The sequence below is a fragment of the Balaenoptera acutorostrata genome, chromosome 15 (assembly GCF_949987535.1).
Source record: "Balaenoptera acutorostrata chromosome 15, mBalAcu1.1, whole genome shotgun sequence".
Lineage (NCBI taxonomy): Eukaryota > Metazoa > Chordata > Mammalia > Artiodactyla > Balaenopteridae > Balaenoptera > Balaenoptera acutorostrata.
In genome coordinates, this window is record NC_080078.1 from 443,264 (window position 1) to 456,348 (window position 13,085).

At 49.9% G+C, this 13,085-nt stretch overlaps 1 protein-coding gene across 8 annotated transcripts in view; it reads left to right on the forward strand.

Moving 5' to 3' along the window:
* The window catches only part of SUN1 (Sad1 and UNC84 domain containing 1), a 53,178-nt gene extending 40,676 nt beyond the window's left edge, over positions 1–12,502 (forward strand). For 7 of the 8 annotated variants that reach the window (XM_007174603.2, XM_007174601.3, XM_007174599.2 and 4 more), the window contains 7 exons: positions 723–858; positions 2,262–2,516; positions 3,250–3,334; positions 6,036–6,151; positions 8,184–8,351; positions 10,203–10,295; positions 10,684–12,502. In XM_007174603.2, the coding sequence (XP_007174665.2) occupies positions 723–858; positions 2,262–2,516; positions 3,250–3,334; positions 6,036–6,151; positions 8,184–8,351; positions 10,203–10,295; positions 10,684–10,797 (967 nt within the window). In that variant the 3' untranslated portion in view covers positions 10,798–12,502. The remainder of the gene's footprint in view (positions 1–722; positions 859–2,261; positions 2,517–3,249; positions 3,335–6,035; positions 6,152–8,183; positions 8,352–10,202; positions 10,296–10,683) is intronic. The other variant, XM_007174597.2, reaches the window with a different exon arrangement.
* The last annotated feature ends 583 nt before the right edge of the window (positions 12,503–13,085 follow it).

The following is a 13,085-nucleotide window of genomic DNA, read 5'->3' on the forward strand; positions in this document are numbered from 1 at the left end:
CTTTACCTCTCGTCCTCCCGCTCTAGCTCCTGTGTGTTTCTGTGGATCCTATCGTGTGATTTGAGACCTCACCCACCCTCCTCTCAGGATGGGGATGAGTGTTAGCGCACTTCTAACGTTCCTTTAGAGCCTTTACATATCAGAACACCTTTTGACTGATGTCATATGGATCCTGCAGTGTTTACCCCGGAGTGCACTCTTCTGAGATACGAACTGTTGATATCTCAACAACCATAACTACCTATAAACAACTATAAATATAATACCGTAATATTTCATAATGTACAGTACCTATATTAAAATAGAATTGTTAAAACCCTGAAGCCATATGTTTTTAGTTTTCTCTTCCAGTGGCATGAAAAATTCATATTTAATTTTATAGTGATTATCAGTAAACATTGTCACATTTCTGAAGTCTTTTTCAGAATTTTAAGGCGATAGGTACAGGTTTAAATATTAAATAGTATATGAGAGTCCCCACCACCACCCAGAGAAGCATAACCGCTGCTCGTGGCAGGTTTGGCCCCCGCCTGGGCAGGCGTGCGTGTCTGTGCGCGTGCGGACGTTGAGGTGGGAGCAGTCTCTGGGGCCTTGGCTTGAGACTTCTGTGCTGCGGAGGGACAGGGCGGTGTGTTGACAGCGACCTGCCTGGGGACACGGGCGCTTCCCCTGAATGTGCTGTCGGCAGGACTGACCTGTCCTGTCGTCACCCCCCACCCCAGCAGAAGCGACGAGGAGCCGCGCCTCCTTGCCGTGGTCCAGCGTCTGGAGCAGGAGCTGGGGCGTCTGAAAGCAGACTTGTCCGGTTGGCAGCATCTGAAAACCAGCTGCGAGAAGGTGGATGCGACATATGAAAGAGTAAGTTTCCTCAGTCTTTACATTTTGTTTTATCATAGAAAGTAAGAACACTGGAGTTGATATCTTTATTAAGTTAATTTCAACTTTCTTTAAAAATTTTATTTTACTATATTTGAAGTTTTTAACCATTTTGAATAAAATAATTAAAAATTCAGCTCCCCTCGAATTCCTGCCTCTCCAGTGACACGAGATGTCTTTCCTTCCTTTACACACGCATGGCCAAGGGCTCACCTTTACTGGGGCCAGGGCCATTTGTATATCTTCTCACCAAAGTAGAGTCACGCTGCAGTTTCGTATCACATCCTCACGTCACGGACATTGCTTCAGGCCTCTGTATCCATGTGCAGAAGAAGAAATCTAGACATTTATAGCTATGTGGAAATGAAAACACGGACATTGGAGTGGCACAGGTCATCCTAAGTCAAAGGCGGACGGTTGGTGGGGAGGAGGTCTCGCAGGCCCAGGGTGACAGTCTGCGGTGCAGGGAGCTGCTGAGGCCGATGGGGCAGTGCAGCAGAGACGCAGCCCAGCCCGGCAGGCAACCCGTCTCCCTGAATGGGTTTGCAGGTCACGTGAATGACTGCTCCTCAGTCCTCAGGATGGTGAGGTGCTGACAGTCTCCTCCGGGGCTGGCTCGGGACACAGGTGTCCTCATGGCTGGGGGACTGTGAATGCCTGCAGCCTTTTGGGGGGAAGATCTTGAGATAGTCACGGGTCACAGAGACACACAGTCTTTGAGACGAGCAGCCACGCTCTTGGGACTCTGGGTGCAGAGGTGAAAGCGCCAGCGCAGGGGCCACGGACGAGTGTGCAGTGTTGTGACAGTAGCGCTGAGATGGCCCAAGTGCCCGCGTCAGGGCAGCAGCGGACCTGTACGGTGGAACATTCCAGAGCCTGCAAGTGAGGAGGTCGATGTGCCCGCTTTGTCACAATGCTGTGCTTTTCCTGGTGCTTCTGCCCCGTCTTCCACTCTCTGTGGAGCAAGAAGGGGAGCTTATACACATAATGGTGTGTGTGTAGAAATAATGCACTTGGACGCTTCCAGCATGTGTAAAGTTACATTTTCAGTTGTGTTTATGACTGTTTCCTTCTCAGACTGAGTTTGAAGACGAGGGGCCCTGTCATCTGCACCTCACCTGGGGCAGGGCCCCTCTCCTGCAGTCCCGTGGGCACCCAGGGCACCTAGGCTGTGCTCTCCTCTATCCCTGTTCCCCTGAATGTATTTCAGCATCTTTGGAGGGTTCTTAAGTTTCGTATGAAGGGAAAAAACCGTGTCAAGTTTCCACTATGGATTTTGAACTGCTGTGTGATCTTTCCAGGGTATCTAAGGTGACAGAGTGAAGAGTTGGAATGATTTAGCTAAAACAGTAGATTCACGTTATATTCACCAATGATTTTGCTAGGTGGACGCCCAAGTCAGAGAAACTCTCAGACTCATGTTCTCCGGAGATGAGCACGGATCTTCTCTCGAGTGGCTGCTCCAGAAGCTGTCTGCTCAACTTGTGAACAAGGATGACCTGCAGATTTTATTACGAGATTTAGAGCTGCAGATACTGAAGAACATTACCCACCACATTTCTGTGACCAAACAGCTGCCAACTTCTGAAACTGTAGTATCTGCTGTGAATGGAGCGGGCATTTCTGGAATAACAGAAGCGGTAAGTAGACGATGAGAATTGTTTGAAATTCACATAGTAGTGAAACTGATCATCTAGGTATTAAGCTAGCAGATTTTTTAAAAAAAATATTTATTTATTTATCTATCTATCTATCTATCTATCTATCTGCACTGGGTCTTAGTTGCAGCACATGGGATCTTTAGTTGCGGCATGTGGGATCTAGTTCCCTGACCAGGGATCAAACCCGGGCCCCCTGCATTGGGAGTGTGGAGTCTTCCCCACTGGACCACCAGGGAAGTCCCAAGCTAGCAGATTTTGATGCTTTGTTCTGCGAATGGTCTTCTAGGGATGTGATTATGATACAAAAAGTGCTTAGCACCATGCAGGGTGCCAGGAAGGGTAAGCTTCAGCTGTTGTTGTTATCAAACTACTTCTTAGGAGTACTTTATACTTTATTAATCTTTTTGTCCCAAAGACTTGGTCTCCCTGGGTGGCCACATACCTTCTGGAATTACACAAAAATTTCCCATAATACAGTCCCAAGTTACCATCTCTAACGCTAGTCCTTGTTTTGTCCACTTTTTATGGCACTGGGGGTTCCGGCTCTGAGACTTTCTTGCCTGTGTCTGAGCCGGGGGTCCCCGCAGTTGAGAGCAGGACTGAGGTTTGGGATTGCTGAGACAGCCCCCGTGCCTGTTGTTCCCAAAGAGAGTTAACTGAAAACATGTCCTTCATTTCTGGGGTCGTCTCCATGTGTGTCTCCACTGCCCAGCAAGCGCGTGCCATCGTGAACAGCGCCCTGAGGCTGTACTCCCAGGACAAGACTGGCATGGTGGACTTCGCCCTGGAGTCCGGGGGTGAGTGCCAGACCCCTGACCCAAGAGTGCTGCTATCAGCGGGAGGCCACTCAAGAGGCTGTTACCTGCCCCACGCCCAACAGTAGGGAGCTTGTTAGAACTTTCAGAGATCTGAGAAAGAGCATTATTCTAGGCGAGCCCCTAGTGTTCTGCCTCGGAGCACAGCCAGGTCCCCCAGGAGCTCTGGTGGCTGTGCTTGCAGCTCACGCGTCAGCTGTGGGTGTGAGCCTGTGAGATGACACACACCAGCAAAATCTCAGTTTGGGGGCATTTCAGTAGCTTTTAGGTTTTTCTGGCCATATGAGAGTTTACCACCACAGAATTATTGATTATTCACTTATGATCTTGTGTGTTGTAAAGTGTGTGGGTTTTTTTAAGTATAGAAGTCCAGTAAAAAGAAGTTGACCCTAGAGCAGCATAGGCCAAGCTGAATGGAGAGAGGTTTGGGGGTGCTATTCTGGTTCCTCAGGGAAGTGGTCCATTGAGTCTGGAAGTGCTGCGTGGACATGGCACAGGCCCTGGACCAGGTGTATTGGATAAACCAGACTTGGTTTAGTGAAGCATCGTGTCCGTGGACTTCTGTCACCATCCCTCAGTGGCGTCCAGGACAGCACACCTGGATCACACATGGGAACACGGCTGTGAAAACGGGAATGACGTCATGTCAGTTCAGGGAGCATTTTGCTACCATACGTGTTAGAGAAAATCTTGGTTTTCTAAATTTTTAAAACTTAGGAATTGCAGATGAAGGCTGGTTGACTAATACGGTCTCTCAGAGGAAAGGAGGTTCTTGATAACACTTCAGTAATAAAGGGTGAGGGCCTGTGGGAGGGGTGGGGACGTCAGCCCACAGTGAGTGTCGGTTACCTGCCCCAGCCGTTCAGGGCATCAGGCGATGGGGCTCAGGCCAGCCTCGCGGGAGCTGTGGCCCGTCCCCATCACTCACCCTCTCGCGGGGGCTGAACAGACGGGGCAGGAGGCTGCTGCTCCGGGTGGATACCGCCAAGTTCTTCCAGCATCACAAGTCAGTAAGGCTGCTGACTGCTCTTTGTGTATATTTTGTTTAGAATGACTGATTTAGAATATTAAGTGATTTTAGTTTTGTGTTTTGAAATTCAGTGATTTCTGAAGAAATCATTTTCAGAGACATCAAATGACGATTTAACAGTTCAGTGGGACCAGTAGTTGTCATTTTTTCTTAGAGGCATAATGAGTGCTCACAGGTTGCTATGTTATTAATTCAGAATTCTGATAATCCTGACAAGGCTGAACTGAATGTTCTGTTACTGAACAAAACATATATTGGCTCTTTTTAAGTGAAAAAAGTGAGTCACCGTATTTAAGAAGACACTTTTTTAGAATGAGAGTAAGATATTTTAAAAAGAATTCAGTGGTTCAGAAGTTTGGACCTACTGATCAGCTATGTCAAAATCACATTGTTTTCTTGTTTAAAATTCCATCCCATCTAATCCCTTCCCCCGTTATCAGGTGAGAAGCTCTAAAAAGGGCCTGCGGCTGCGTTTGCAGGTGTTCTGAGGGGTTGTGATGTGCAGCCAGGTTAGGGACTGTTGGCTCTTAGAATACAGACTGCTCAGGACTTTTTAGTTTTATTACTCACTTATTTGTTTTTCTTTTTAATTTATTTTAGTTGATGTTTCTTCCCACACCAAGTTGTTTTGGCCTGCTTTGGCACCAGCATCCTGTCTGTCCTATTTCCTGTTGAGGGGCAAAGTGGACTTTGTTATTTAACACTCTTTTTATTATTATTATTGAGGTATAATTCACATAACAAACTTCACCATTTTCAAGTGTACAGTTTCATGGCTTTTAGTATATTTATTATGTTGTACAACAGTCACCACTATCTAATTCCAGGACATTTCTTTTTTTTTTAAATTTATTTAATTTATTTATTTTTGGCTGCATTGGGTCTTTGTTGCTGCACGCGGGCTTTCTCTAGTTGTGGCGAGCGGGGGCTACTCTTTGTTGCAGTGCGCGGGCTTCTCTTGTTGCGGAGCACGGGCTCTAGGCGCGCAGGCTTCAGTAGTTGTGGCACGCGGGCTCAGTAGCTGTGGCTCACGGGCTCTAGAGCGCAGGCTCAGTAGTTGTGGCGCACGGGCTTAGTTGCTCCGCGCGCGGCATGTGGGATCTTCCCGGACCAGGGCTCGACCCCATGTCCCCTGCATTGGCAGGCGGATTCTTAACCACTGTGCCACCAAAGAAGCCCCAGGACATTTCTGTTTATTTCCAAATAGAAACCCTGTCCTTGTTAGCAACTTCCTATTACCCCAGCAATTGGTAATCGTCATAATATTTGATCGCTTTGGCCTATTACGTAGGTCCTCTGGAAACCTGACAGGTAACGCTGGTGCCTGGTTGCGTGCGTTGCTCTTTGTTCTACAACGTGAGCAAAAGCTCACTCAGAGTCGCTGTCCCTGGAGTGGCGGGGGGGGAGCCCAGTATTTTAAGCCTTTGGTTGGCGGTAGGGACTGTGTGTCCTAAAGCAGTTGTGAACTGTTGACACTGAATTTGGAAAAAGTAAAATTAAGAATGGAGCTGATCTTCAAGTAGAAGATTCTTTATATGAGTTAGAAACGTGAGAATTTTTAGAACATTTCAAATAAATCTCTACAGGTGGGTAGTGATATTGCTTCCGAAACAGTGGGATAAGATGCTGAGACACATTTCAACTCTGTTGTAGGTGGGAGCATCTTGAGTACCCGCTGCTCTGAGACGTATGAGACCAAGACCGCACTCATCAGCCTGTTCGGCGTCCCGCTCTGGTACTTCTCCCAGTCCCCGCGCGTGGCCATCCAGGTGAGCGGGTGTCCGGATCATCGTGTGCGTGTCGAGGCCTCCGGCACAGTCATGATGCCGGCTGAGACCGTTTTAGGGGTGTGCTTGTTTAGCTTCTTGCTGACATATAAGCTGGAGCGTGCGGCTCCTCGGTCTCCAGCTCGGCGTCTGCATCAGGCGGACACGTCTGTGGACCCAGGAGCACAGTCCCAGCGCCTCTAGGTCCCCTAGTGCCCCCTCTCACCTCAAAGGTGACTTCCGATGCCACCTGTTGGTTCTGCTTGTGTTTGATTGGTGCAGGCGAGGCCGCCTATCCTGTCCTGTGTCTGGCTTCACCCATTTCTCTAGGGTGTCGCTCACTGTCAGAGCTGGAGGGCCTTCCACGAGGAGGTCATGTGTTGCGCTTCCTCGGTGTTTCAGGAGGTGGAACGGGTGGAGACGCGCAGGTGGCGTCAGGAGGAGCCCCTCTCCCTCTGCACGTCGCACCCACGGCTGCTCAGGGGACCGTAGGGCCCTGTCCTCCGGTGCCGTCTGCAGAGGCGCTGGGCGCCTTCACCGCCCGGGCTGTGCCCACGCAGGACTGAGGGACAGAGCTCCAGCGCTCAGAGACGTTCACCAGACCTCGGCGCTAACGAGCTGCCTTACGTTAATGACAGTTTTGGAAGGAAGTTCCAATAACTCCCTCTGTGTGAACCATCCACACAGTAGCCGCCTCTCACTTAAAAAGCACAAATCCGATCTGAGTCGGGAGTTGAGTTGAGCATCAAGTCAGGGTCAGTGGACCTCACGTTTTGGGTCCTCCAGTCCCGTCCTAGTGGCAGTCTTGTCCTTGGGGGCTGCCCGGCTTGGCTTTTGTCGTCTGAGCTGCTTGGACTGACCCCGCCGCCCCTGGCCCCAAGCTGCAGGGCCGCCCCAGAGCTCGAAGGGCTCCGGAGTCTCGACGTTCCGCAGCAGGTCACCCAGGCCCACAGCCTTGTCCCTGGGCTGCAGGTTGGGTCTGGAGCTTAGGTAGCGGCCAGTACCTAGGTGCTGGGTGGATGTGAAGGGGCAAGTGGAGGTGGGCCTGCTGGGAACATCCTCTCGGGAGAACCGCACGGCACCCTGGACGGGAGAGCCGGGACTGAGGGACTGTGAGTCGTAGGTGAGGGGCTGCTCGCGGGAAGCCAGAGTCTGCGGAGGGTCCAGGGCCGGCCCCTCCGCCGCGGCCCAGGTCCAGGCCTGTCTGAGAGGGCGCAGAGGAGCCCGGCAGCCTCTGCGGGCGGGAGGGCTGTGCCAAGGGCCCGAGCCCCTCACGCAGGTGGGCAGCGGCGTGTTTGGAGGGGCAGGGCAGGAGACGCACGCGTGGCATCGGGATGAATGGGGAGTGGGGGCCCCCGTCGTCCTGGCCTCTGAAGACACGCGGCTCTGCCGACTTGACCAAGCCCTGGCGTGGGCTCGTGGCTCCTCTGTTGCTGTTAAAAGTGCCCTCACGATGAGTGTGCGCCGCCTCTGCATCTTGTGCCTGTGCCCACGCGCTCGGCCGGAGGTGGCTCTGCAGTCAGTCAGAGGGCGGCCGCATACGCCGATGCGCGCTCTTGCCCAGCTCTGCTTCCGCCGGCGACGGGGTCGGTGTGCAAGAGCGCGCGTCCTCACGGCGTGCACAGCGGACTTTGTTCGGGTTCAGGGTTACTGGCAATCTGTGAGACGAGACAGGGTGGCACCACGTCGTTTAAGTTCGTAATTTCTTGTTGTTCTGCAGGGCGGAGCATCTTTTCCTGTCTGAGGACCGCCTAGAGTTGTGTGTCTTTGAGATGTGTGCGCCGCCCTTTCTCTTTAAGGTTCTGGCTGACTCAGCGCTCGCCTCACGCTGCACGCAGTGGCCCTTTGGGATTAAGTCACAAACGCCTTGCCTCACTTCGTCTTTTGATTTCGCTCACGACCATTTCTTACCAGCAAAAATTCCATATTCCCCCCCGCCCCTAATATTAACCAGTTTTTTCTCTTACTGCTCCTGTTTTTCGAGTGGTTAAGAGCTTGTTCAGCTATTGAGTTTTAGTGTTTGCCTTTTCCCCAGCCTGACATCTATCCAGGGAACTGCTGGGCGTTCAAAGGCTCCCAGGGGTACCTCGTGGTGAGGCTGTCGATGAAGATCCACCCGACCACCTTCACCCTAGAGCACATACCAAAGACTCTGTCGCCCACGGGGAACATCACCAGCGCCCCCAAGGACTTCGCGGTCTATGTGAGTGCGCCCGGTCCCGGGGCGGCCCCTCCTCAGCCCGTCTGGGAACCTCCTGGAGACGAGCCCTGCGAAGGCTGGGGACTTGAGAATAGTACCGGTGTCGCTGTCCTCCCCTCTGCCCGCTAACCTCTGAGTAGCCAATAAACGTGGAGGGAGACGTTCCAGGGCTTCCCCAGGGAGGGAGGATGGGGTGCCGGGCGACGACAACAACCCGGCTGTGGGAGGACTGGCCTCTCATCTGCTCGGCCGTAAAGTCTGTTCTGACAACACCGTGAGGCTGAATGTACAGAACAGAATGAGGACGTTGGGAAAAGAACATCCAGAATCCCAGCACCTACAGAAGTCACCATTAACACTGGTATTTTCCCTTAAAAAGCGCAGTTGAGGGACTTCCCTGGCCATCCAGTGGTTAAGACTCTGCGCTTCCACTGCAGGGGGCACGGGTTCAATCCCTGGCTGGGGAACTAAGATCTCGTGTGCCGAAAAAGAAGTGCAGTTGACACAATACCATTCATAAAATTTCACTTCCTGCCTTAAAGAAACAAATTGACCGTTAAGTACTTGTCCATGGCAGTGAACTTTACTGTACCAGTTTCAGGTGTACAGACAGCAGCAGCATCTGACGTCTGAATACATTAGAGCACCACCCCCCGTCACCCACGCTGGACCCCTTGCCCCGCTCACCCACAGGGTGTGAAGTGATCTTCACACGCTTCTTTAAAGAGCAGCACAGGGTGCCCTTGTCCACACCCCCAGTTCGCCGTTGTTGACTATTTCAACTCCCCACGTTTCAGGATAAGCCTCTTCGCTTTTTGGTGATCCTTCAGGCTAGACACTCAGGTGGCATTATGTTTCAGGGGTTCGAGGGGGGCCTTTGATTCATCGCACCATACGCATTGTTAGTATGAGAAGCGTTCCTTATCTTGTAGTTCCCTTTCTAATTGAGTCCTCTTTTTTCTAAATCTCTGCTAATTTGATAGATCTTATTTTAATCTACGTTTCTATGTATTTCACATGCATGTTTCCTTTTTTGTAGATTCTGGTTTTGTTTCTATTCATTTATCTTTCGGTATCTTAGATTCCTTATGAATATTTGAGCTTTTTAATATAAAAATATTAATCGTGTTATTCTGTTACAGATATACTTCCCACTGTCGGTCTTAATTTTGTGTTTAGTTACACCTGCTCATTACCTGTAATTTCTTCCATGGCATTTTCGTACCTAGAAAGTCCTTTCCCTTTATGAAACATTCAAAATAGTCACCTGTACTTCCTACTGGTTACTTTTTTATTGTGGGAAAATACACAGAACATAAAACTCACCATCTTAACCGTTTTTAAGTGTGCATGCAGTTCAGGGACATCAAGTACATTCACACTGTTGTACAGCCATCACCACTGCCATCTCCAGAATGCTTGTCATCTTCCCAAACTGAGACTCTGTCCCTGTTAAACACTGTCTCCTGTCCCCCAGCCCCCCGGCGCCCGTCCTCTCTTCTTGGCTGTGTGAGTGACCTCCTTGGGGCCCCACACTCTGCTGACCTGCTCTCCTTTCCCCAGGCTCATCACGTGCCCCTGGGTTTCGCCTGGGAGCATGGAGGGCGACAGTGGGCCACGCGGGTGTTGAGTGTGTTCTGCTACCTGTTAGCTTGCCCTCTCCCAGCTTCAGTTTTCCTGATCTGTATAACGGGAGGAATAATGCCTGCCTCACGGGCTTTGTGATCTGTGAGAAGCCCTTAATAAAATGCCCAGCACACAGAGGGCCTTACTTTAATGGAACAGTAATTTCCCTCTCCCAGTTACCTCACTACCGTTTTTCCTTTATTTGGTGACTAGATGGTTTTGTTTCAGGGATTAGAAAATGAGAATCAAGAAGAAGGGCAGCTCCTGGGACAGTTTACCTACGATCAAGAAGGGGAGTCACTGCAGATGTTCCCTGCCCCGGTAAGGATCCTTGCGCTTCACACAGGCTTCAGGCTCCTGGGTCTCCTCACTGCTGCCTGCGTCCACAGGACTTGCCAACACTCACACAAGTGCCCACAGGGTGTGAGGGCCAACTTCTGAGAAAGTGGATCTGAGCTTCCTAGCTTTTGTTCCTGAATGAGCCTTTTTAGTATATAATTTGTTCTGCATAAATGTGTCACAGGTGATGAGTTCTCAAGAGTTTCACCTGAACTTTGTGTCCTGTGATAGATGATGTAGTTCACGTTAAAAGCTTAATCTCCAACTTGGCTGTTTAATCTCAAATCTCTTACCTGGGGAAGTGATTGGGCTTGGTGGTAGTAATATGAAATAAGTGTGATTTTTTTTTTTCCCCCCTCCTCAATTGCAGAAAAGACCAGAAAGAGCTTTCCAAATAGTGGAACTTCGGATTTTTTCTAACTGGGGCCATCCCGAATACACATGTCTTTACCGGTTCAGAGTTCATGGAGAGCCTATCAAGTAAAGAGACGACTCACGGTTCTTGTACATTTTGTATATATACTCGGACAGCCTGGAACACTGGAATCCTTCCTGGACGCGGGCATACAGAGAGCAGGATAATGTCACCCCCTGAAATAAACGCACTGACTGCCAGCAGGACTTGGGCGTGGCAGCGATAAATGCTGACGCCCAGCTTGCTGTTCTGTCCACAGGAAACACTGCATGTTGACTGCTTGGGCTCAGAGACCCGCTAGCTACAGGTGGTCTCTGTGGAAATTCATTTGAATGTATGGTTCACAAAGACACTTACTTTTGGCCTGGGGGATTTGTTTTTGAACATAAAACTCTTTGTATTTGCTTGACATCAGGAACAAAGCAAAGGAAGTTAAAAGGTTTGGAGTGTTTTTGAAGCCTTGACAGCGGCCTTCACTGGCCCTTTTAAAGGACCTTCTGGGGCAGATACGTGTTCAACCCAGCACACGTTTCTTTCAGGGAAGAACAGTGTCACCAAAGTTCAGAGTTCTGAACTCCCTTTCTTTAGGGTGAGATTCTCCTCTATTCGGCACCAGTAGTTCTTTCAAGTCACTAGGTGGGGAAGTAATGAAAACGGGTTCTCCTGCCTAGTTTGCTCCCAATTCTGAGAACGATTTTCTGTCAGGTCTTGGCGTGTGAACATCTGTTCAGGAACCCTGGAGAGTTTCCCTTTGCAGGTTGAAGTGGGTCTGCTTCGAAAGGGGATGGTCTGGATCTACACAGACATGTAAATAGAGTTCTCAGGTCTCCACTGGGCTCATCCCATCGGATTTTCCCTGCAGTTTTACTTCACACTATGAATAGGAACCAAGAAATCCAATCTTTTGCATATGTTCAGGTTTTGTTTTGAATTTTTCTGGAAAAGCAAACACTAACATGCTTTAAGTCTTTCAGAGGCTTATGCTTTTATTCCACTGATGGTTATTAAAGGAGATTGTCCGTGATTGTGGCAAATTCATGAAACCAGGACATTTGGTGATTAGGTTTTCTTACAGCAGCACTTTGTACTGGCTCTGGTTGGGATTTGCCTTTTATTACAGCTGTTGGCCATTCTCTCTCAATTCCTGTGAGACTTGCTTTGGTTATAATTAGTATTTAATATTTAGACTATTTTACTGAGCAGACTTTATAAATGAGATATCTGCAAGGCACTTAAAGTGTTACAGATGTTTTACCTTAAAAATTATTTAAGTTTTATTGGGTTAAGACAGTCTTTTGGTGTACCATAAATGTTGTATTTTCAGAAAAAGATAAAATGATGGTGCTGACTGGTTTTCTGAAGAGTTTTATGTATATTGCACAACAGTCCTCAGATATACAAAAACTACATAAACTAGCATTTTTTTCACTCTTGTTAGAATTGAAACTAATGCCTATGCAGTTAAGTTGGGTAAAACGTATACAGATGTTTCATATATTAAAGGATACATATATAAATCAAAATTTCCTATATAAAACTAAATTTGGGAGATGGGGTGGAAATATTTTGAATATTAATTTATTTTTAAAGATGAGAGATAGGACTTTGTGCAATGTATTTTTGTAAATGCTTTTCAAAATATTTGTCATTGGTAGAGCTTCTTTCGCTGCCACCAAATTGGTAAGATGCTATCGAAACGTTTAAATAAAGAGTTTTAATTTTTAAAAAAATGCATGTGATATTTCAGATGAACAATAAACAGTGTGTTCCTTTCTGTACCTGCTTTGTCTCTGCCCCGGGCGGGGAGGGGAACACAGCGCGTGGAGCGGCCCCTCCCAGGACCCCTCTGGGCCGGGAGTGCGTCCGGCCCGCGTTGTCGGGCCTCCGGACTCGGAGCCGCGTGCGTCCCCGCCGTGCGCGCCCCGCTCGCGGGCGTGTCTCCGCGCTTCCACACGAGCCACTTACGAGAGAAGAGCGGCGTGTTTGGGTCTTGGGCGTCGGGGCGAGCGCTGATCCCGAGCGCCCGAGTGGGAAAGCTGCCCCGGGACCCCGAGCCGCCGGCATACCCGGAAAGTATTTATTGTAAAAAGTCTAAATACCTCAGCGGCCTCAGTTACAGCAAAGACCACCCTCCCCGCGCCAGAGCTGCATTCTCCCCGCCGCCTGCCCGCCATTGTAGCGTCAGCTCCGCCCCGCGGGGTCACGTGCCGCCCTCAGCCGCGCCCCCGCGGTCGTCGTCTGCAGGCCGCGCTGTCACTCTCCGGAGCCCCTCCCTTTGGTCGTGTGCCCGCCCTCCCCAGGCTGCGCAGGCCCGCCCCGCGGTCACGTGGACGCCCGCGCACCGCCCGCGGCTCCTC